We start from the raw sequence: 25,134 nt of genomic DNA, 5'->3' as shown, positions 1-25,134 counted from the left end.
TTTTTCAGTGCCAAACAAATCATTGAGTAGTTGCTTATTGCACCATTTTTTACCCTCAAAGTAAACCGCCCGCCCCCTCCTGCATCCACACACATCCATCAGTCCAATGCTCACTCTATCCTTTTGGATGCAAACTCACTCTGACTTCGTCTTGCTTTACATAAAGTGGAGTTGTTGTTCCCTCCATCTGTCACCGGCCCATTCAGCCTCTTCTACCTCATTGAGACCTGTGATGTGCTGAGCAGATGAAGGCTTCAGCTGAAATATCCACAAATTCCTTCTTTGAGGTTTTTTTTATGCCACATTGTTTTATCACACACAGCTCAGGAGTGATAAATGTGTTCACGTCTGGCCTAAAGCATGCATGGAGATACATATTCGTTTTTTATGTAGGATGGTTTCTTTTCCAAAAGATGACACGCAACATTTTGTGCATGCACACCACTTTTACATCTGAAAACCAGAACTGGCTGAAAAGCTCTGACAGGCAGCTGATTGGAGATGAATGTCTCTTTCACCGAGAACCTGCAGGATGAATGACTCACTATTTTGGGCTCGCAGCTTTGTTTTGATCCTCAGCCCGTCCTGTTCTTCATTATGATTTCCTGTCTTCGCTTTTATCTCTTTCATTTCTCCCCTTCCCATCTGCCTTTAAAACTGTCATCTTTTGAATTTTCTTCTGTTCTGCCGTAATCATAATTCTCACTCTATTCGCAGTCACATTTTCATTGGTAAGAACTAATTAACCGGTTCTGAATTCTTGCCAAATGTTAATAGGCAGTCGTCATGTTTAAACGTTTTCTTTTTCTCGGGCAACACTGACAATTATCGGTGGTGCTGCTGCAATTATGCTGGAATGGACTTTAAAAAGGAATTATTGTGCCACAGTAATCACTTTCTAAATGAACGAGATTTAAAAGAGGAATTAAACTTTAATTGGAAGCTGTTCTGGTTGTGTGTATAGATTGCCGACTAATCAAGTATTGTGCGTGTACGTTATTGTAAAGTTCCAATGTTACACTTGAAAAATGGAGTGGAAACATGTTTCCCCGAGCCCGTTAGACTTTCTGTCCGTCTCATATGTTTTCGGGCTGCTGAAATTAGCATCCAGGCTTGCTATATTCTCACTCCAGGCTTACATTCAACAGTCTATCTGTTCGCTTTCCTACCTGTCTCTCACTGTAGGTGCTCACCTCTTCCTCTCCCCTTCTGGCCTTTTCCATTCCTGCTTGACTCTTCGTTTCTCCCCCGTCTCTCCCTTTGTATGTTCCTGTCCATCCTCTGCACCTGTCAGGTGGAATATCGGTGCATTATTAATGACCCAGCAGTCCTTTCTTTACTTATCCGTCCATCTGTTCCTTACAGTGGAGCTGCTGTCCACGGCGGACTCGCGTCAAGCTTGGTTTCCCTTCAACAGTGAAGCAAAAGGAGAGCTGTGCAGCCTGACTGGCTCTCGCCCTCACCTGTTACATAGACTGGCTGTACTGCTCTGATAACAAGAGGGAGACAAATTGGGCTGGTTTCATGTGTCAGAGCGCTGAAAGAGGAAGTACACTACTGAAGTATCGAGGATGAAAAGAGCGCTGAACCTGCTGGAACCACCTGAGGTTTTGTTTTGTGTGACAGGACCGGCCTAATATATATAAAGATACATTGAAAGTATACCCTACAGCACATTATCATACTACAGTCAATTATTTGAAGGGAAAACAGGCATAAATAAATGGGTGATGAAATTACCTGGAAAGAAGTTTTAGCGTGGCTAGGACTAAGACTAAGCTAAGACTTTCCCTCCTGAGATCTGGGTTTGCGTCCCGTTTGTGAACAAAAGCTAAGGGTAATTTGGTTTTAATTTATGTAATGTAAGTAAGTGAACGTACGTAGATATCACGTGCATTACATGATGTGAGTTCTGTAACTTACATTAGTTATTTTAACTATCCGTCCCCTGACCAAGTATTTGTATTTTTCCTAAATGATCCACAACCGATAAGGTGGTAAGCTGACATTTGTCCATAGGAAAGGAGATAATTTAACATATACTTAAGGTACTGGCGGCAGATGAGGCTCAAGAAAGCATCCATCATCTATCCACTCACAGTTCATTATCCGAGCCGATGTTTGTTGGTGTTATTAGTTGGCTTGTACACACTGTGTCGCTGTGCCTTCAGCTGGAAAGCAATTTGTGCTTCAGTGTTGGATTTCACCACAACACTAGATAGATGTAGTGTACATTATCATGCCATATTGGGCCCCGCAATTGATCATGCTCACCTCCTCTCATTCACTAATAAGTGATCACAGAAACTGTGTCTTGTTTCATCAACGTGAAGCCTTAAGCTTTATTTTAACGAGGCTATCAATAATCTCCGCTGGCATCAGAAACGTGTTAGGAGAACACGAGCATGTCAAGCTGACACATCGTATGTTGTTGTTCTTGCGCTCTATGTGGTACTCCTGTAGCTGCTGTCTGCTGTAGCTGTAATTACATTTTTGAGCAGGTGCATACGAGCCTCTGTGTAGCCTACAGCTGTCACTGTTGAAGGTATAGACGAAGGAGAAGAGGACTCAAACGCAGACACACTGACGGGGCTGGTCGAATTAAAGGGATTTTACACTAAGTGGTCAGCGGGTGTAAGGTTGGGAGAAGACAAGCCTGACAGAACAGAAGCTGGAAGGCTGGTCAGAGGCAGGCAGAAGGCAGGTTTGTGTAAAACAAAGAAGAGGCAGGAGAACATATGATGACAACACAGCAATGCTGACAAGAGGGGAGAGCACAAGAGCCTGGTATATATGGAGACTTAACGAGGTAACAAAGCACAGGTGTGGTTCAATGAGGAAATGAGGGACAGGCAGGTGACTGGCAAAGAAACTCTGAGGGCATCTAGTGGACAGGTGAGGAATGACAAGAGTTGAAGGAAAGAGACGGGGAGTCAATCAGAGGGGCAGGAATCGACATGAAAACAGCACGTTGATATGACATTATCCCCATAACACAGTATAGATCAGGATGAGGCATATAAGTGGGCAAAAGTGCTGTTTGTATGGTGAAGTCAGACCAACTGGAACAAAACGAGGGAGAAAACTGAGGAGATAATGTTGTTTTAAAGGAATTGTCTTTCTTTTTGCTAGTTCAACAAAACTACTTTGCATTAATCGCACAATAGCCCCATTCACATGTCACAAACAAACAAAAGTAAAAAAACAATGTAAAGTTGTAACTTACGTAGCTAAAGTGTATTCTGGCGATTGGGTTGTGAGTATTGCTAGATAACGAGATTTATCTTGTCGTTGACAGCTGTCTCACTTTTCTCTGAGCAAAAGCAGAGACAGTTTGGCATTTTAATTGGCTGGCAGAGCAGTGATGTCACACTCCTGACTGACATTAAGGCACGGTCACACGTTACGTGAATCAGCAGTGGTGAATATTTGTCTCTTCCATTCTTTATGAGCGAAGGGGCAAATAAAACAGCAAATTTGCTGCACTGGTCAACACGTGTGACCGTACCAGTAAGTGCAGCTACGTCTCTCAGTGGATGGTCGGAGTCAGTTCTTTGACAGACACTGTCGGGAGAGAAACCGTGGAGATCTCTTTGATTTAACGTGACAGCCGTGACAGGAAGTGTTCAGACCATCAGCCATCAGTCCACCGCTGTTTCAATTATATCTGACAGGGTGGACACAGCGGATCTTTGTAACGCCTCTTGGTCTCTTAGTCGTTTCCCTTTAATCTCTTTCCCTTTTCTCCCCCTGTCTAATCCTCATGAGTAAAGGTCAGGGTGTCTGCTCTTTCCTGTTCTTCTGTCACTGGACACGTCTGTTAGTCGAGTGCTTATTAGCCTTGGCCTTTAGCTCTTTAAAGATCAGGCCACCAAACCGACACTGATTTATTTTCACTACATGTTTTCTCATTCGTAACAAAAATAAGCGAATGTGGAAAATGTTCCTTTTTTCAATTGCACTGCCCAAACTCAAGAGAGTTGGGCAGTGCAATAAAAAGTTTGATAGATTTAACCATAATCAAAATACCAAACACAACATTGATCTCAAGAGCGATAACTGCAGGTGCCTGTGTGAAAAAAGCTGACCTTTCTGTACCAATAGCTTCCAGTGGACCAATTATTTTACCCTGAAATAGAAACTTTTCCATTTTTTAATGAAGTTTTCATTCGCTTTTTTAACATTTTGCCTTAATTGGGTATCTTACAAAGAAGAAGCACATGACTTGGACCTGAACTTGTGGCATTGCAGTTACAGTTGGTATTTTAATCTCTGCAAGCTTTGAGTCTGTGAACAACCAAGTGTTGAGGAACAAAGGCCTCGTTGTGTTTTATGTTCAGCCAACTGTACATGTGCTTGAAAATCTACATGGACACTTGTTTTGTTTTGTGTTCTGTCTGTGTGTACTGTACTTTGTTCTCCATCCATCGTCTGTTTCTCATGAAGCGTCTCACACATGATTTTTTTTTTCTTGTTGTTCAGCCAAACACAACAAACACAGGAGCTCTTTTTTTTCCCCTGTCAGATCACTATCTTGTTTTCTAGTATACATGTGTGGCACATCTTGGTACACAGACCTCTGATTGTAGACTGCATGGAAACAGCTGTGAAGTATGAACAAAGCCTGACACCCTTCAGGCTGCTGGAACGGAGGCTCATATCGATCGACAGTGTCAGCTTCAGGAGGACTGAAGCAAATTCTGTCCTAGTCGTGCAACAATGGAGAAACTCTTGACTCTTGCAAGAAAGCTGAAGGGTCATGAAGTGACTATCTTGTGGCAGCCATCCTGTGTTAGTATCACAGTCAAGAGCTATTTTCTTTCTTCTCATTCAGTTTTGATTGTGCTAGGTGTCAGGCCTCAACAAAGACGAGGCTCGTCATCAGTTCTGTTAGACAGAATCTCAAGGCTGAGGAGAATCAGGACTGCATTTCTGCTTTTTGGCTACTCATATTTGTCTGGCTGCCATTGAGTGATTGCCGCCTAATGTGACTCAGTCGGGGTGAGTGTCAGCACTTCACCCTTTGGTGGATCGCCCACTTCAGGTCGGGAGTGTTAGGCAACCCCATGCGAGGAAGTTCAAACACTTCACGGTCTAAGTAGGGTAAAATTAACAGGTTCAGTTTCTGTACTGATGGAGGAATTTTACTTCATGGTGAAGAGGAAGCTGACCAGTTTACCAGTCGGTCTATGTTGAAGTGCTGACGAAAGTTTCCTGGTGGTCCTTGTTTGTTGAGCCCAAAGGACGTTAGCTGTTCGTCCGACTGCTGGACCAAACAAATAACACAACAAATGTCTTACAGATGATTCTTTTGTAAAAAGGCTTTACAGGCTCACAGGCATCAACTGGCCTTCAGCTGCTACCCCAACATTGAGCAGCTCAGTACTGTCCTCTGGAGGCTCAGGATAAATTCTGTTTGGAGCTTTGTTTCAAAATGTTTCCTGCTGCTGCAACAGAAAGCAGACAACAGAACGGCGACGTGAGAACAACTGACATTTACACTGTTTGTTCTTTTAATGCTGTCCAAGAGCTCGCCGACTCCCCGCGTGTGTGTGTGTGTGTGTGTGTGTGTGCAGTCTCTCCTCCTCTCACTCTTCCTCTCTTTTAATTGTTGTGTGTGTTTGAGCCATGCTGTCTTTATTTTTGTGTATTTGTGTGTGTGTGTGTGTGTGTGTGTGTGTGTGTCTGTGCTCAGTGGGACACTGGTCAGCAGCCTCCTCCTTCAGAGTCGTCCATCTGGCGTTTGAGCTCTGAGGCGTTGATTTGGCCTGACAAAGCACTTTCCAACATGCACAAGCATGCACACACACACGCACGCACACACACACGCACACACACACACTCTTGCTCCTTCCTCCTCTTGTAGCAGTTGTCTCTGTATCTGAAAACACAGACAAATTTAATGGCAGTGAGCTTGTACGCAGCTAATCAATAACAGCATTTATTGAAAGTGTTTTGTGATGAGACACATTGTCATTAGCCTAATGTGCAACTAGGCAATACTGCACAAAGGAAATGCCTCCAGCCTATTAAAAAAAGCTACACTTTTTAAATTAAAATATTAACAGCATGTTTCATCAAACCCCCTTTGTATTTTCTCCACCTGTTGGCCCAGAATACAGCCGATCAATATGTTGCAACGGTGCTCCTTATTGGTGATATGTAATACAGGAAATGATACAAACCTGCAGGGCTACTGTAAAACTAATCAATGCTTGGCACCACAACCTCCTATTGATGATATTCTATATAGCAAAGGTTCCAGCCCTGCAAGCACACTACACAGCTAATCAATAGATCACGCCACAGCCTTTTAGCAATACTATATTTGGGAATGGATGCAAATGGTCTGGCATTCTGTGCAACAGATCGATGCTTGGCACCGCAACCTCTTATTGATGACGTTTTGATTAAGAAATGTAATAAGGGGCTACACAGTAATTTGTGGTTTGAAAATGTTTTTCATGATCTAAATCCAGTAAAACATCTCATCAATGATGGCGAAACAGATCCAGGCCAAGGGACTCGCCATGAGGAAGAAGATGTTTCAGTGGTTTTAATCACAGACGTCTAAAAGCGTTCTTCTTCAGGGGCCAGATGCATTAAAGTCTGGGCCATGTGGTCCAGACTGAAGTATCTCATCAACAACTGGATGGATTGCCGTGAAATTTTGACCTGTCATCCATTTCCCCCATCTAGATTTAGAGCTACATAGTGAACCCAAAGATTTAGTCCAGTTTAGTCCAATGAGAATTGCTTGCCTGGCGACAAAAAAAGCTTTCTAGCTTCCACATCCACTAGTTAGCTTCAGTAGAGTTTCTCCCCCGTGACTTTACATTGTGATGAGGTCAAACATTTATAAAATCACTTCTCTCTGCATAAGGAAAGTTGCACGAATATAAAAACCTCCATGGATCAACAATTCATAATAGAAAGACACATAATTGACCTTGTTTGCAGTTCAAGGTGTCCTGTCAACAGTTTTATAGACAAATTCACAATGGTTAACATTTTATAATGGAGCTCTATAGGAAAATGCTTCTTTTTTTTTTTTTTTTTTTGACCACTGAGCAACATTGGAAGCGAGGCTGAACAGCGCTGTCTTTTCCAGGTCTATGATACATTCATGGTCCCCCTCACCCTCAGGATGACTTTGCTGATCCTCTGACTTCTCCTCTAGGAACACCATCAAGTCAAAACCTTTCCACCACTTTGGTCATTATCAGATAAGACCTCCATCAGCCTCAGTTGGACTTAATGTTTCACGCTAATCAGCAAATGTTAGTATGCTAAAATGCTGAAATAAGATGGTGAACAAGGCTGAAGTCATGCCAGTGAACATCTGTTGTCTTGATCCCATCTACACCATTTGTGTGTTTTTAAAGACATATTCAGCCACATTACACAGCAACTTCAGTCATGCATAATGGTGCATTTGTGTGCTGAGAAAGTAAGAGGAAAGAATAACACACTGTCATCCAGAAATCCTGCTAATCAGCACTTTGTTGTCTCAATCCACAGACAAATGTTTAACCAGCATGAAAAGCTGTGGAGGCTGCAGGTTTGTAAATTGGGAAATTGTCGAGAATTGAGCTTTTCATTATGTTGACAGTCTTTTGGTTTTTTTTTTGATTCATGAAGACAAATGGACTCCAATATGTGCCGTGCCTAAAATGGCTATTAGGGAGCGTTCTGTGTTTTATGCAGCAGCGATCAGAGAGCATTAGACTTTTATATTAAATTTCCTACGTTATAAAAACTCCTGCAGTGTCTCATAATGAAACCGCTCTTATGGTCCAGCACGACAGGAAAAACACATGACGCTGAAATGGGTTTTAAACTGCGATATGTGTTTCACTAAAATGTGCTGGCTCAAACAGCAAAATGTGATGTTTGGTGAGACTCAAAGGTCAAGCAATCCGTTCCTCACACACGTGTACACACACACAGTACAAACACACACACACACTGGTGACTCAAAAGCTTATACCTTTTACCTTGTAGGCTGAAATGTGAAAAAAATCAATCTTTTCTCTACCTGCAGGAGCTGGAGGCTGGTCTCCCCTCACCTCAGACAGGTATCAGTGGCTGGAGGTCGACCTGGGTGAGCGGACCAAGATCACCGCCGTCGCTACTCAGGGTCGCTACGGCAGCTCTGATTGGCTGACGTCGTACCTGCTGATGTTCAGCGACACGGGACACAACTGGAAACAGTACAGACAGGAGGACAGTACAGGGGTGAGTGCATCCTGCGATGGACAGTAACAACACATACTGTAACAACTAGTATGAAATTTAGAACAGTAACAGCATAAAGTGTAATTTGAAGGCTATACTGAAGTTAATCTGTATTTCTGATTATTGCACAGCTCTTGGAATTTAATATCCTTCTAACTTGAATGTATTCTCGTTTCATTTGTCACTCTGGCAGGAAGACATTAAAGATACGACTCGTCTGTAATTTTCTTTTAAAACAATATAGTTTTCGCGGGATAATATCAATCAGAAAACCATTAAAAACAAGTAGAAAAGAGGCTGCAGTGGTGTGAGACAGTACCACCTAAAGTGCTGAGACACAAACAGAACTGTACTGTAGGCGCAACATCAGGTAATAGATGTGAAAATGAACACCACTCAGGCTCATTACGGCTCATTTTCCTGCACTACCACAGTCATATTTCTAGTGGATTTGGTGTTTAGCAGCGCCGGTCTGCAGGGATCAGTCTATCCTGCCGAGATAATCACAGTCATCAGGAGCCTTTGACTCTTCATTAATAATGTATGAACCAATGAAAGAGCTCTGCTGACTGTGCGGACCTGTTGCCAAAACACTTAAGCTGCTGTTGATGGACACAGAGCGGGACGGAGAGGCGGCCCAGCGTCACTTTCCTGGCCGAGACCGTGCGCTGCAGTCCAGTGTGTGTTTGTTTGCTGAACAAAAACGCTTTAATGCACGTTCAAGCTAAAGTTTTATTTTTATTACTTAAGAGGGAGAAGAGAACAGGGGTTTGACAATGAAAATGGGCTTTAAATTTTGATCATCGTAATCCATCGTAATTCCTTCGAGACTGGCACATTATTTTATGCACTGCCTCATTGCTCTGGCTAGCGACTTGCTAGCTTCCTGGCCAGCACATTTATTCTATATTTAAATCAGTGGTGACACAAAAACGTGATGTTAATTTAAGTTTGTGTGAGTTTTCGTTGTCATTTTCTTGCTAATTTAGTGTCAAATCCAAATCAAGGACACTTTTATTCAGCTGGTTAGATCGCTAACAACAGCGTGACACAAGATCATGTGCTTAGTTTGAGCATCTTCCTAGTTCGGGGCCGAACCAACGCTACACCAGGTGGTTTTATGTGTGTTTTCTATGGTTTGATTCGAGCAATATAAAGGTAATATGATATAAACCTACTATAGCAGTGTTACATTATCATAAATCATCAAGTGATAAGTGGAGTACAAGGTTTCAGGCCGACATCATGTAAGAAAGATGTGCTTTCCACAGCCTCTTCAGTGTTTCCCCGTTGCACTCGTGTCGTACTGGTCTTGTATTTGTCCCACTGTTGTAATGGTACATGGTTTAGTATACAGCCACAGGAATACTAAGTCGTTTTGATCTTGTTTGTGTAGGAAGCAAACACAGTGACAGCACCTGTCAGCACAGAGGGCCAGTTCAAATTATGTTCGAGTTTCTCACTTTCATGGCTCCTAGTGAGCCTTTCACCACAATCAAAGCAACAAATACACAACAAAAAATGGAAAAACACCCACTTAACCGACTGCCAGCGTGGACAATTATCCAGAGTAACACCACGTTTGTTACAGTGGTGCAGGAGGAGCTTTTCATCAACGGCAGCGCTGAGCCAATTTCCTCATATGGAGGGAATCCAGCTAATCTCAACACTGAGGATCTTCTGTGAGAGAGCAGAGAACGGCTTCTCACGGCTTAAAAGCAGGTTGATCTGACGCTCTGTATATGCTGAACACAATCCCAGTCACTTTTCAAACTGCTCCTTAACTTGTGTGCGTTGGTCAGCTCAGCTTCTACAGCCTGTCAGAGGAGAAAGCTGATGGCAGAGTCACTGAATAAACCACAGCATATTAACTACTCAGCCTCTGCTTTTGGCTTTGAGAGCGTGAAGACCAGCTGAATGGAGGTTTTCACATTCTCCTCACATTTCTGTCTTTTACGTTAACTCTTGTAATGTTTTGTGTAAAATAAAATGCTTCTAAATTGGACAAACCTTGAAATAAATGAGGCGTGAGATGCGCGTTGATGTGAGGAAATAAAGAACATCTCACCTGTCATCGTCACCAGATGCTTTCCATTGCGTAACACCATCCGACCCAAACTCGGCAATGCATCCGGGGTGTGAATTAACGATACATTTTAACAGTGTGGATTTCAATTGACAAAGGTGTGAAAACAATAAACTAAGCACTGCGAGAGACATTTAACTTCCTTCTCACTCTGTCTTTCAAACAGTACAGGAGTCTCAATTGAATGAATGTGTTCCTTTTAGATGTAAGAACAACAAAAGTTTGCAATAATTGAGATGTATTCACACTTAACGTACACTATTACAAGACTATTACACTACACAGCGTCTCTCTCCATCGTACGAGCGGATCCAGCTCCACTCTCTCATGATTACAGAGGAATTAATACGTTAATTATGTGTCTAAGCTTTCATTCTGCGGTGGGAGAGCCAGTTAACCTGCATGTCAACTTCAAGGGAGGGATGTAATTAGGATAGATTGCCAGATGGGAGAGATGGCGAGAGATGAAAAGAGCGATCCATCAGGCTTTCAGCCCGGAGTCAGGACGGAGACAGAGCGATCGGTTCAATCTCTAAATCACACGTTTTGGCAGAAAATGTTCATTGTTAATCCAGAAGAATATCATATGAGAATAAACTGCTTTAAATAACTACTATTAAAAAACCTGCAAGAATAGTGTTTGCACACTGTAATGCCCCTGTACAGCTGCAGGATGGTGGCAAATGTGAATGTTCACAGGAATTCACTGTATTTTCTAAGATTGTGGCTGTATTCGGATGGAGACCTGCCTTCGTAAATCAACTTTGTATGTGTTTGTGTGTCTTCAGTCTTTCCCAGGTAACAGTAATGCAGACAGCGTGGTTCAGTACAAACTGCAGCAGCCGGCCGTCGCTCGCTTCCTCCGCCTCATTCCTCTGGACTGGAACCCCAGTGGGAGGATCGGGCTCCGGCTGGAGACCTACGGATGTCCTTACAGTGAGTCTTTTTTCTCTTTCTCCCGCCCTGACTGGGCTCTCCTGGGTTTTCATAAGAGGTGGACAGATGCTGGCTGTCTATGTCACCATAGCAACGCAGCCTGCACACCTGTCCTGCTGCTTACAAATATAGCTTCTAGTAATAAAGTACTGGACTAATCATACCGAGAGGAACGTTTGATGCAAAAATCTAATTTTCAAAACGAGACATGATTAAAAATATTGCGCTCAAATTGAATAGAGAAGTAATAAAAGCAAAGTCTTCAGTGGGGAACTGTTGAATTATCGTAATAAGAAGGATGGTTGTGAGACGCAACAGTTATTAGAGACTCATGAGAAGCACATTCAGTTTTAGCTGTTAGATCAGCAACATGATACTGTAGAAGAAAATGCGTCCAGGCCATTTATTGACTGATTGGCCCTTTTAAGTAGAATAAGCCGACACCAGAACTGAAAGCTTTCCCTGTTCGTCCACTACGCGTGAAAAGTACCAGAACAGGAGGATCCTGCTCTCTGCTTGTTTTCTGAGCAGACAGGACCGCCTCTTCCTGGAGTCCTCTGTCCTGATTGGATAAAATGGGCAGGGATACCAGAAAATTTACTTTTACTGTATGAGCAGGAGGAGGAGAGACATTGGTTACTAATGAAACACTCACAATTTAGAATTATTTAATACTTACTTTAATAAATGTATCACCTGCAGCAGCTTTAAGAAGATTAAAAAAATACACACACATATTTGGTATAATTGAGATTTTAAAACTATAAAATATAAAATATAATCTACAACATGTCGTCCAAGTCCAAAAATGAATGAAATGGAAAAAGTACAATGTTTTTTTGTTTTGTTTTTCTCATATAAAGGCTGCTAATCCAAACCTGTAATGCAGGCCTGTGGGGAAGTGCTTGTGAGTGTGGGGGGAGGCACTTTCTCCTTTATCTGTTTGACTTTTAATTGGTTTCCAGATGGTTTTTTTCCCACTCAGAAGTATAACAATGTCCTGTATTCTCTGCCTTGTGTTTTCTCATTTCATAATTTTCACACTGTATCGCCGTATTATGTTTAGTATGCGCACCTGTCGTGTTATCGGTTTATATTCTGGTGTGATACATTGACACATTTCCCAACGTGCTTTTTCTGACTGGTATGTGTTTTGCATATTTCATAAACCACAAAAAAAAACCTAACACAAAGGCTTCCTGCCAACTGTTCTCCCTCCACGTTTTCATTTTCACCTCTTCTCAACACTGATATCCACGTTTCACACTTTTCTCCCCCGAGTCAGAAAACCTCGGGGAGAAAGCGGGAAATCACAGTTCGTCAAAAGTTTAATTGGTTCTGTTTCCAATTATCTGCTGTTTCACAACAGATTTTCAGTATAATTGTTATTCTCTCATGGGAGAAATATCACATCATATCTTTACTGTAACCATCCACCTTTTGGTTTAAAGGGGAAAAACATCTCTGGTCACAATGTTTCTTAATTTAGACAGAAAAAAAAACATGCTGTTTGAGGAATAAAGATCATTTTATGTAAAGCGTGACACAAATAGTTTAAATTGCATCTACTGCAAGTAAGTTAAGACTGTATCCCCACTATTATGTAGTTAGTTTTGCAGTTTAATAATACGACAGGACAAAATAATGTGAAATGCATCTTGGAGATGCGAGCCCTGCCTATTCTGCAGTGGACAGATGACTGGACTGTCTCCTTTTATATATTACTAAATGGTTTCCCAGTTCAGTTGTACTGGTAAACAGAATCGCTGCTTAGATGATGTTCAGAGGAGACGTTGTCTGAGTGAATGAGCATTTCTGTGCTGCAGAGGAGCCACTGGGACCTGGTCAGAGTAGATGGTGGGCAGACAGAGAGGAGGACTTTGACACCAGAGACCACAATCTTTCTCGAATGTGACTTGCCTCTGACTTGCCAAATACGTTAAAGATGCAGTGTGTGAGATATATAATTGTTGAGTCTGATTCTCAGGTCATCAGATACGACGCCTTGACGCTGATGACACTGGGAATGAGACTCAACAATCAACCATCTTCCTCCAGAATTGCTTATTGCACCTTTTAATGAACATCATCTCATTATGTTGATAGAAAATTTAATAAGGCTGCTACAACATTTCCTTCAAAATGTATTTGCTGTTGCAAATTAGTCGCATACAAACATAAATTCTCAGAGACAGGGTTGGAAAACAAATAATCATTAAATTAATAATGCTAGTTAAACAAATTGCCGTCAAAGGCTGGCAGCTAAATGCACATCAGTGGCAACACATGTGCACCTTCGTGGTCTCTGTGCGAACAAAAATATGTTCGTATGCTGATTACTAACAAGGTCCAAGTACCAGGCACCAGTGTGAACTCAAAGAGCAAAGAAGAGGCAGTGTGGTGCCAGATGGAAACAATAGTGTTACAGAAACAGGAGAAAAATAACCAATTAAAACAAATGCTGCATGTCAGCACAGTGAAATCTGAAATATGATATGTGACTCATTACATTCAGTGATATTTTTTAAACAGCATGCTCCTTAGTTGGCCTAAAAACACTCTCTATGTTAAAGGATGCGCCCTTCCTTCACAGATTATACCCTCACTGATTGTTCACCCCCTCCCTCAACATACTGTAGGCTCTGTTATGTGTGGAAAAGGCTCTCTCCATTGTTCTGTTGGCTTTTTGCTCAGAGATCCATTGCAGCTGTGGAAAACACACCAACAAAAGCTGTCCCACATGTTTTTGCTCAAAGCAGCCGGTTCTCACTGTCAACACGAGTGCAGCAGCCTGCACGGTCAGTGGCCCTGCACTTCAATGTTTGAGGCTAGTTACCCCGCTAGCAATATTCCTGGAGGCTCCCCTCTAGCGTAGTAGTATAAAGCACAAGGGAAGTCCAAGTTAAGGGTGGTGGGGTGGTGGGGTGGTTGGGTGGGTCACATGCTGGACTTTCCTCCAGGAGACCGGGATTTACGTCCCGTGTGTGACCAAGTGTTGACATTGATTTGGTTTTGAGTTATGTTGCAGAAGTAAGTTATCTTCTGTAAATTATACAACGTAATTCATGTGACTGAACGTTATTTAAACACAAAGCTATCTAACCAAACTGTGACCATTTCACAATGTTAATAAACGTCCAAAAGTCATCATTCTTTGTGAAATGTTTCTCACCAAGCTTTGTTTTAAAAGTCTAACCAGACGCTGTGAGTGGTTTCTTGTGTCTGCCTTGACCACTGACGCTAGACGGTTTAGTAGAGCTGCCATATTTGACCAGTTGGGAGTGATTACGTGTCGGCTCAAAGACAGTTACACTCACTTGCTTTTGTGGCTATAGTTTTGTCAAAGCTCTTCAGTTGGCTATGCCTTTGGGTCACTGCAGCTAAGCCCCAGCTCCCCAACGAGAGCAAAGTTACTACATTTTATTTACTTCACACAATAGAGATTTCTCGTCACCACCTGCTGTGCACAAACTCTGCTTTTTGTGTTGAAAAGGGGGCATGGTTTTAGGACCTAAGGTACTGGTTGAATGCTCCACTGCTCTTTTACAGAAACTGATATGACCAAAAAGTCCTGACTGCTGTATCTCTTCCTTGTCTCTCAGCCTCTGATGTCGTGAGTCTGGACGGCAGCAGCAGCAGTCTGGTGTACAGGTTGAGTCCCGGGCCGAGGCGGACACCCAGAGATGTCGTCTCTCTGAAGTTTAAAACCCTGAGGAATTCTGGGACGCTGCTGCACGCAGAGGGAGAGGCAGGACTCAGCCTCAGTCTGGAGTTAGAGAGAGGAAAGCTACAGCTGCTGCTCATACAAGGTACAACACACCACATACTGATATACTGACAGATACTGACATCTATTCATTCAGATACCCACTACGCTGGAAAAACCTGCATAAACACCAGGCTTATCTGAATAATGATAGCGGGGTATAAAGGTAGCACAACCAAATCTGCCGTTATAAATGGCAGGGCTTAAGAAGCTTATGTTGTCGGCCTCTCCAGGAAAAATAAAAATGCAGCAGGTAAACACATTTCTTCCGATAAGGAACATGACGTTTACATCTGTATCATCCGACAGGAACAACAGCAAAAATCTACAGCTCAAAGCAGTTTTATCAGCAAGAACACATTTTGTTTCAGGTAAATTGCGACTCCCTTTGTGGACTTACTGCTACAAAACAACTTTACAAGGTGGACGACAACATAAACTCTCTGAAATAACTTTGAATCCGTTGTGGCTCAGTGAGAATTACTCTTTCAGCTTCAGAGCCCCGTACATCACAGGGAAAATCAACATTACATTTTACCACCATCATCACATAACAGTGACAGAGACAAATACGTGAAGTGGAGCACAACATCACACACCAATGCGTGGCAAAACATCATGAAAACAAGACTCATTTCCTCAATGAGTCCTCCAATTTAGGGCTACCAGGCTACCAGGCTATTTCCACAGTGAGCCCCTCTGCTTCCTCTAAGATATACGACACGCACGCTGCCGCCTGATTGGTTTAAATGTTGTTTCACGCTATGCTGCTGCGTCTCTGTCTCGTTACAGCCATGATGGATGGCTCCCGGTTACTGTAGCATGTGTTAGGGGCTGGACTCTGCAAGACTTGATGCATGGATACAGTCTGTACAGGTGTGTGTGTGTGTGTGTGTGTGTGTGTGTGTGTGTGTGTGTGTGTGTGTGTGTGTGTGTGTGTGTGTGTAAACGGGGTTAAACCAGAGGTTGTCAGGCTGCCATGCTGAATCATCACCATATGGCTCACCTCTCATCAGGAACCCCATCTGGCTGCTGAAATACTTTCTCCATCCATCCATCCCCTACTTCATCTACTCTACCTCAACCTCACTCCTTCCTCTCCTCTTTCTTTTCATCTTCGTCTTCCTCCGCCATCTGTTTTTTCACACACTCCCTCATCCCTACACCTTTATGTTTCTTCCTCCATCATTTTCTCTTTCTGTCACCAAGTTATTTGCTTTCTCTAAAGAGAATGCCTCCCAGGTAATGTCGTGGATTTTTCTTCAGAAACTTCATGTTGAAACTATTAAATTCGTGGGACCTTGTAAAATCCTACAGCTGTCATTTTTAAAGTTTGTCCATTTTCAAGTTGTGAGTTGCACATTTCCAGAAAATCAGCACTTTCTTGACCAGCTGCATCATTAAACTGATTTACCCATGTTGCATCATTAATTATAATCCAGACAGATGCATTTTATTCTTAAAGGCACTATTCTGTACAATGAGTACTTACATAAGATTATTTTTACGCTAATATTAAGATTAAATGCAGGACTTCTGAATATTTCTCTCACCACTGAGTTGATGCAGCTCGCAGACCAGTAGCATGATTCAGAGGTCTATATTTGGATATTTGGCTAAAACTTCAGTTACATTATTTCACTACAACTTCATATCTCGCTGCCATGTTCCATATTTATACATGCTCATACTTAATATATCCACTCAAACCTGGAAGATTCGATTTAGATCACTATATAACTAAACCCCGGCCACATCTTCTGTTTTACTCACAAATACATGACATGACAGAAGCTAAAGGTGCTCTGACTGCTACTTCACTGTGACCTTAGTGTTGTAACCTGTGTGTGTGTGTGTGTGTGTGTGTGTGTGTGTGTGTGTGTGTGTGTGTGTGTGTGTGTGTGTGTGTGTCAGTGTAAGAAGAGACTGCTGCTCAGTGAGAGGAATTTAAAGCTTTTCTCCTCATTCTTGTCCCTCTGTCTCTGCCCCTCTTATAACTCCTTTTTGTTTCCCTCTTTTCTGTTCCAATTACTGTTGTTTGTCTCCACAGATCACCAGTACCACTTGTTTCCATATCAAAAGAGACCATTTGCAGTTTTCAGATGTTTTCTGTTCTTCTCCTGACATTTTAGTGTGCTGTTGCAGTCCTCAGCCCTTTTTTTTTCTCAGTCGGATGCCCTTCATCGCCCTGTCTCTCATTATTTCAGTCTCTGCCTTCTTTCTTATCTTTTCTTCGCCCCTGTTTCCTCTCCATCCTCCCTGCCCTCTCTCTTTTTCTCCACATGGGCTATTTTAGGTTACAGATTGTGTAATTTAGGTCATCTGCTGTGTTTTAGTTGACCCTGAGCTCATGCATGATCTGCTCTGCTCTGTTAACACTAGCACATGCTGGCCTGACCCCCCCGGTGCATGTGTAGTTCGCTTTATGAGGCAACTCTGAGTAACAGCTCTGCACAGAGACAGCAACTCTGGCCTGGATAACAGAAGAAACGAAACATTACTAGTTAGAAAAAAGAAGGTAGATTTGTGTAATGTAATTTAAACTGTCCTGTCAGACTGAGAAGCATCAGGATTTCCTTGAGCTCTGATTACTGTGTCAGATCTTTTGCTTTTTATGGCTCCTCCTCGGCGATAGCTGTGGCCGGCGGCACTATCCGTCCCTTCGTCCTATTCTTGTGAACACAGTATCTCAAGAATTTCTTTAAATCTTCCTTAACCTAGAGCCCAACCGATATATCAGTTGGCTGATATTATCACAGGATATTGGCCTGTTTCAGATATTTCGGTATCTATATATATCATATATATGTTGTCGGATTTGTGCTGATATAAAACAGTTTCAGTGATCTGATGTCATTATCATTAAGCTGTATTTAGTGTTTGATGACCACATTTAAGGGATCATTGCAAAAAAATTGTGTTTATGTATATTTTCTGTGTATTTAAAAATATCAGCCAACATATCGATATCGCATTTTTTTTTACTGCCAATATCGGTATCAGTATCGGCCCCAGAGATCCAGGATCAGCTGGGCTCTACCTAAACCTAAACCTAAACCGTGACCGTTTCCAAACATTAACCACGTGTTTGTTATTGTCGCCATGAGGAGAAAGGTCACATGACTTCGTCCTTTCCTGCACGTCCAAAGTGTGAAATGTTTCTTGGCAAGCTTTATTTTGAAAGTCTAACTGAAGGTTGTATCTTTGTTATTTTTAACCTGACTGTGAGACCATGGGTGCAAAAGTGTAAGGCCACCGACCAAGCTGCTATACTTGACCCACGTCTGGAGTGAGAACATGTTAAGTAGACATTTTGCAGAACCTCCAAAGTACCTTCAGCGGTGGATTTATGTAGCTTATAATGACAAGTCATCTCACCTTCCTTATGAGATACAAACCCCAGAAAGACACAGGAGTATAAATCTCAATGGCCTACCAAAGTGCCGAAATATTTGCTTTCCTCAAGTGTGTTTACAGTTTGAAAATTATGTTTGGAGCTGATTACAGTGGAAGCACTTCTTGATAAGTGCTGTCTCTGTCTTCCTGTGTAATCAGATTTTAGAGTCACAATTGACAGCTGCAGACATGATGTTCAGCAGAGGCTGCGAGAATGAGCCGAACACATCCAGTGTGACCCTCCTCGACGCTAACAGCAACATGCTGCAGTCATTATCACTTTTTTAATCCATCATTTATCCAAAGCTGACGATGCTCGCTGTTCTTCAGCAGCAAGCTGTGTTGTGCTGTTGTCTCTCGCATCCACATTCACAACCACAGTCAGGTTGTCTGGGCTTTGAATACTTAACACAACCACACAGAGACGCACTGTGCACGCTCATGCTCTGAAGATGAAAAAAATGTTTTGATTTTTTTGCAACCTCGTGACCTTTCCTCGGCGCCATCACCCTAATCTTTTAAATTTTTCATAACGTTGCTTGTTAATATTTTCTGTGCACATTCACGCTCCCATCAGGAAGTAACCTATTGATTTCTGGTCACCGCCCATCACAATTCATATCACAATCTTGCTCAAGGACTCACTGACAGTAGGTCTAACACACTTTTTTTTCCCCCAGTTGGTCCCAAAAAAATAAAAATTCCTCTCCCTGATGGCTAATAAAACCGCAGAGGAAGACAGACAGCGACAAAGCAAAGAAAAGAGAGGGTTGTATGTATTAATATTCATTATTTTTTTATTTGTTTGCCCTCTGATCTCTCATATTGATTCCCTCTTTCTCTTTCCAGTCATTGAGACAATAATCAAATGATCCATTCAATGAAACCTCATCATGATGTTCCCTCTCTTCTCTTCGACAGCATCGTATTTGTTTTTAAGTCTCGCTATCGTTCCCCTCAGATCGATTTAGCTGTCTCTCTTCAACTCGTCCAGACAGTAATCAAATAACTCATTGCAATAACTGTTTTGACAGGACAGACTTCCTCTCTGTCATGAGCGCCACATCCTGACACTGTCTGCCTGAATGAAGTTGTTTTTCTCATCCAAACTGCAGTCAAATATATCGTCTCACGAAATGGGCTGAAATGTCAAAAATACATTTATCCATCATCTTTAAAACTGTCTCCGTCCCTCTCTCTGAATTTGGACTTGTCTCTCCCGAAAGAATATCTCAATACATTTTTAATGGCCGACTGTATTCAGCTCTTTCTGCGGCTCCTTCTCTCAGCAGAAATACAAAGTTTCTCTCCCAGCACTTTGGGGGATGTAGAAATGGATCCACTAATTTGGACCGGCTGGTGCTCATCTATCATTAATGATGTCTCACCACGATTCTTCTGCATTATCATATATTTGGCTTCCGTTCTCAAATTCTACTATGCAGATATTCTATAGTCCCCAATGAGACAAGAGAGGCTGACCTCAGCGTGCTGCTCTCTGTGGGATACTGAGAAAATTTAAATATTAATCACATTAAAGAAGCTGTTGTTGGCCTGGTGTTCACCTCTCTTAGCATCAGGTCAGATAAAGGAACAGTCTTCTGACTGAGACCAGACCAACTCATTTATATACTGCTAATGTCTCTGCTCATCATCATCATCATCATCATCATCATCTCTTCCAGGTTCATCCTCCGAACCCCGACGTCTCGCCTCTCTCGGCAGCCTGTTAGACGATCAGCACTGGCACCATTTAGCAGTGGAGCGGCGCAGCTCTCACCTCAACCTCACTGTGGACAAACACGCCGAGAGGGTTCAGATCCCTGCAGAGTTCAGCCACTGGGAGATCGAGCAGGTGGGATGAAATCTGTACAACCACTGAATGTTCAAGATAGCCACAGCCTCAGAAGAAGAATCTGCATTCAACCATATGTACTGTACGTTTTGTCCAAATACAGCTAAGTGTGGGGGCGGTCCAGAGCCTCGACTCTCAGAAACAAGTCGTCTCCAAGAGGAACTTCCACGGCTGCTTGGAAAATCTGCTGTACAACGGCCTCAACCTGATACAACTAGTAAAACACAAAGACCACCAAGTTAAGGTCAAGGTGAGTTAACTGAGCTGAACCGCCTGTAATCAGTGCACCCAGGGCCACCACATGGATCTGAGTTCAGATCTTCTGTGGTCATGACATGGTGCTGACTTGTGTAGCCAGTTTGATCAGAGGCGGGTTTATTGTATGATTTATTAAACTGTCGTGCATAAGTGATCTGAACACTGTGGCAAATTTCCTGCAGAGGCTTAATTTCTTTAATGTCGACATAAAGATGCTCCTGTTATGGCATCTTTAATGTCCAAAGCCAAGAACGACTGACTGGGTAACATTGTTAACGTGTCCAGAAAGATCATCAACAAGCAGCAGTCCTCCTTGGCAGGCATGTTTTATCGCCAGGTCTTAAGTAAGGCCGGATCAATTTTAGGGAGCCAGACTAGCCTCTCTTTGAGGAGTTTGATTTATCCCTTAATGTCCTACGTACAGAGTTCCCAGGGCAAAGTGCAAAAGATTTCAGTTTTCCTTTGTCCCGAGTGCAATATGCATGTTTTACTTGCACAAAATGCATTTGTTGTTTTGCAGCTGTGCACTTTCGGTTCCAATCAAAATACGTCTTCACAATAGATTCGATTTTTGTGTCCATTGTTTATCTATATTCTGTGGCAAGCTGAATTTCCCACAGTGGGATAATAAAGAACAGAACTGGAACATGTGTAAATTAACGTGATTAAACAGGAAGTGGAGAGTCACGACATGACACACGAGGGTATAACTACAAAATAAAACAACTTGAAACAACTTAACGATAAACCCAAACCTTACTTAAGAAAACATATTTTCAGTGTGTGATGTTTTTCACACTGATATGTTTTTAATTAAACCATGTCGGCAACTAATTTGGGTGCACCCTCAATGTGTGGGAACGTACACTGAGATCTTTAAAGTGATGTGATGTCTGTCTCATGTAGACAGCAACAACTTTTCAAAGTTCAGTTTCTTCTCACACTCTGTTCTCTCAGGCCTTTATCTGAGAGGGTACGGCATCAATCTCTGGACAAGGGTCTCTGAACCCAAAATCTATAGACTGTCTCCAAAAAATTCCTTTTGGTCATTCAAACACTGATCAAATATTCTGCTTGGTGTTTTTAGTGACTTTGTGATCACTTATTCAACACAGTGCATACAAAACCACAGACCATCATATATATCTTTTATTGCTCTTGTGGGATCTGTTTGATTTAGATAATAAGACTCTTTGTTTGGTTTTTTCTATTGTTGTTTATTGGTCACCCTTGTGTGAAAGCATTTCCCTTGTGCATGTGTGTGTGTGTTTGATTCCACTGGGATTCAATAGCATTGACTTTACCAATCAGGCGCTGTAGATGCTGTTTTTTCTCGATACTGCTGCTGATGTTAAATGAAGCCAGGACAAAGGGAGTGTAGACTGTGGTCAGACTCTCACTAATGTCTCCTCATCTTGGCGATTCAAATGTTTCTACATTCAAGATGATTGGAGCAGTCTCATCAGAGAGAGGCTGTGAAGCGTTTCTGCGCAGAGTAATAAATGCTCTCTCATTACAGTGAAGGCCCAGGCAGGAGAGGAGGGGAAAAAAGTGAATTCTTAGTAGATAGGTTCAGAGATTTCACATGCATGGCTGAAGATCTAATAGAGGCAATTTTATGTTAGTACTCTGGCTCTTAAGGCACTCGCCACAAGTTATGGTCCAATTTAGCACAGAGACTAAATGGTTCTTCATACGGCTCTGTGAGGGGGCATTAATACAAAGAAAATAAGAGCGAGGCTGAAGGAGGACTGGTGTGTCAGTGCTGTAGTCCTGACACTATTTGGGGGATTTTAAGGTAACTCTTTACTATGTGTTGTGCAGCAGCCGGCCCACTCCAACGTGAATAAGTGTACATCACTTTAACAGCTCTACAAAGGGCTTTTAGATGTCATCTGTGTTTCCGGAGCATTGTAAAGATAGCAGACTGATGTTCCCAGCAGAGAGCGGGGGGCTGTTATATATTACTGCTGCAGCTGTAGCAATAGACCTGGTGTCATAACCACTACTCAAAACAATGGACTGTAACAGAGATGTCAAGATATTGTAGTACGGGGCTTACTGCCTGCTCTCTTTCATTTTCATTCTCTATCTCTTTTACCTCCGAGCTGGGTGACTTTGGTATTTTCAGTTTGTTTTCCTAATCTTATTCTAAAGCCTCGCTGTTATCATTATGGTAATACCGATGTCCTCTTTAAGGAGACTTGCTGATGAGATCATTGCGACAGAGGTCACATCGACACGCCCTCTGCAGCTGATTAATATTCATGTTTCATGTTGTTTTATCTCTCTAGTAATCACTTTTCCCGTCCCTCCTCCTCCTCTCTCTCCACTCTGCATGTTTCTGTCTCAGGGCAATGTGACCTTCTCTTGTGCTGAGCCAGTTTCCGTCGCCGTGACGTTCCCCGGCCCCCAGAGCTTCCTGCAGTTGCCGGGGGCGTCGGCGTTGGCGTCCTCCTCGGGGGGCGTGTCCGTGGGGTTCCAGTTCAGGACGTGGAACAAGGCGGGGCTTCTGCTCACCTTTGGCTTGCCTCAGGAAGGGGGCGTGGTCTGGCTGTACCTGAGTGAGGCCAGGCTGCGGCTACAGATCCATAAAGCTGGCCGGGCGCTGCTGGAGCTCAATGCAGGTCAGGCTAAAGAGACAAGTTAGCGCTTATACTTCCAAGTCAACCTTATCCAGAGCTTTTAAGATAAATCATATATGAGTCCGACATCAGCATCAACCTGGCAGAACACTGTGCAGCCAATGGTACTGTAAAATGACCGGGGCGTGTTCTTCTTTTCAGTAAGAAAAATAGAGGAGATAATGAGATATTGATCTATTCTCTCAACTCAGAACAACAAACAGATTCTCAAAGCAGGCACAGCCACGCAGGTCAATCACACAGAGGATGCAGGAAGTAGTCGCTTGCACTTACCTTCTCCCAGTGGTTTTTAAATCCATTTGTACCATTTTCTATCCACCAGCAGACAATCCTTACCCCAGATATCCCAAATAATTTGTCACTGATAATCTTCTAAATACTGTTTGAGCGTGAGAAAAACGTGATTTACAAGCTGTTTCCAAATATTTAATTTGGCAGGTTGTGGTGTGATAGGATATCTAATTCAGTCCTTACTACATGAGTGCCCAAGCTTGGCTTTAGCCTTGGAAAAAAGTCTCGCACCAACAGTATCTGCTGCAGGTCTTAACGGCTCGATGTGCACCCATGAACACATTAAAAAATCTAATATTCAGCAGTGCGTGTTAATGGGTGTTCGGTTCCCAGGTTCTGCTCTAAATGACGGCCAATGGCATTCGGTGGAGCTGAACTCCAGACGAGGTCGTCTGAACATCACTGTGGATAAAGAAGAGGGAGGCAGCGCTCAAGCCAGCCCATCGTTTCCTGTCACCATCCAAAGTCAACTCTTCTTTGGTGGTAAGAGCGAAGTAGATCGATTAAGATTTAGATTAGTATTAGTATTATAATAAGACATGAGTGATAATGTTGAAATACGTCAGCTCATCTAAAAAGAGACCGTGGAGTCTTCTCTGACTGATGTTCCCCGTCTCCTCCTTTCAGGCTGTCCCGCTGAAGACGACGGGCAGGAATGCAGAAACCCCTTTAATGTCTTCCAGGGCTGCATGCGTCTCCTGACTCTGGACAACCAGAACGTGGACCTGATCATGGTGCAGCAAAAGGAGTTGGGAACCTTCAGCAACCTGCAGATCGACATGTGTGGGATCATCGACAGGTCAGTTTCCAAAATATTGTTCATTGACATTTGTTGAGACACTTTTTATTTTTCATCTTATATTCTACGCAGCCTGATGAGGTTCATCACATTTGCCTTAAATGTTCAGTCAATATTGGACAGAATTCAGTTGACATTTGCTTGCAGAAGTGAAGTAAATGAGCACAGAGCTTTGTCTTACTATGATACGCAAAACTAAAACTACTTTGGCCCATTGGATCTTAAGTCACTCGGCCATCCTGGTGGCTTCAATCAATGACTAACTAACTAACTAGCATGTATGAAGAACATTGAAACACATGTTAACCACTTGGTGCAACTCAGTTGTCATCTGATACTAGTGATTTCTCCAGAGAGAGAAGAGAAGCATAGGTAGCACATATTGTCTGAAATACAAGGAGTATTGAAGTCAAAATCTCCACAGGGTGTCCTTTAATTTTAAGACATCCTAGAGTCCCTGACTACCAGGAGTGGGGTTCGAACCCACAAGGGCTTCTGCCCATTGGATCTTAAGTCCAACGCCTTAACCACTCGGCCATCCTGGTGACTTTTCCTGCTAACATTTGACACTAAAGACACACAACTGAGACGTGATTGTTCAGAAGGCGGTGATGTTAAACATGTTGAACTTTTATCTCAAACATAACTATGGGGCTGTACCCGGGTAAGAAGTGATCCAGCATCAAAACTGTCAAAAAACCAGGATTAACGTCTCTAACCAGAAAACCTGCTGCAAAGTACACAAGGTCACATCTTCAGCATTTCACAATAAAGAGCTTATACCAGGAGTGGGATTTGAACCCACGAGGACTTGTGTCCATTGCATCTTGAGTGCAACGCCTTAACCACTCGGCCATCCTGGTG

At 42.6% G+C, this 25,134-nt stretch overlaps 1 protein-coding gene and 2 non-coding genes across 3 annotated transcripts in view; 1 reads left to right on the top strand and 2 right to left on the bottom strand.

Annotated features, from left to right (window-relative positions):
- Positions 1 to 8,181: 8,181 nt before the first annotated feature.
- The window catches only part of LOC141016701 (contactin-associated protein-like 4), a 55,973-nt gene continuing 39,020 nt past the window's right edge, over positions 8,182 to 25,134 (top strand). The window contains exons 1-9 of the mRNA XM_073491219.1: positions 8,182 to 8,238; positions 11,113 to 11,260; positions 14,863 to 15,069; positions 19,189 to 19,194; positions 20,108 to 20,277; positions 20,381 to 20,527; positions 22,889 to 23,162; positions 23,805 to 23,954; positions 24,099 to 24,270. Coding sequence (XP_073347320.1) covers positions 8,182 to 8,238; positions 11,113 to 11,260; positions 14,863 to 15,069; positions 19,189 to 19,194; positions 20,108 to 20,277; positions 20,381 to 20,527; positions 22,889 to 23,162; positions 23,805 to 23,954; positions 24,099 to 24,270 — 1,331 coding nt within the window. The remainder of the gene's footprint in view (positions 8,239 to 11,112; positions 11,261 to 14,862; positions 15,070 to 19,188; positions 19,195 to 20,107; positions 20,278 to 20,380; positions 20,528 to 22,888; positions 23,163 to 23,804; positions 23,955 to 24,098; positions 24,271 to 25,134) is intronic.
- Positions 24,733 to 24,815, bottom strand: trnal-uaa (transfer RNA leucine (anticodon UAA)). Its single transcript has one exon. It is a non-coding gene; the product is annotated as a tRNA-Leu (tRNA).
- On the bottom strand, positions 25,051 to 25,133 carry trnal-caa (transfer RNA leucine (anticodon CAA)). The gene has a single exon. It is a non-coding gene; the product is annotated as a tRNA-Leu (tRNA).

This window comes from Pagrus major, chromosome 21, assembly GCF_040436345.1.
Source record: "Pagrus major chromosome 21, Pma_NU_1.0".
In the NCBI taxonomy this organism is placed as follows: Eukaryota; Metazoa; Chordata; class Actinopteri; order Spariformes; family Sparidae; genus Pagrus; species Pagrus major.
This window is presented reverse-complemented; position numbering and strand designations above follow the sequence as displayed.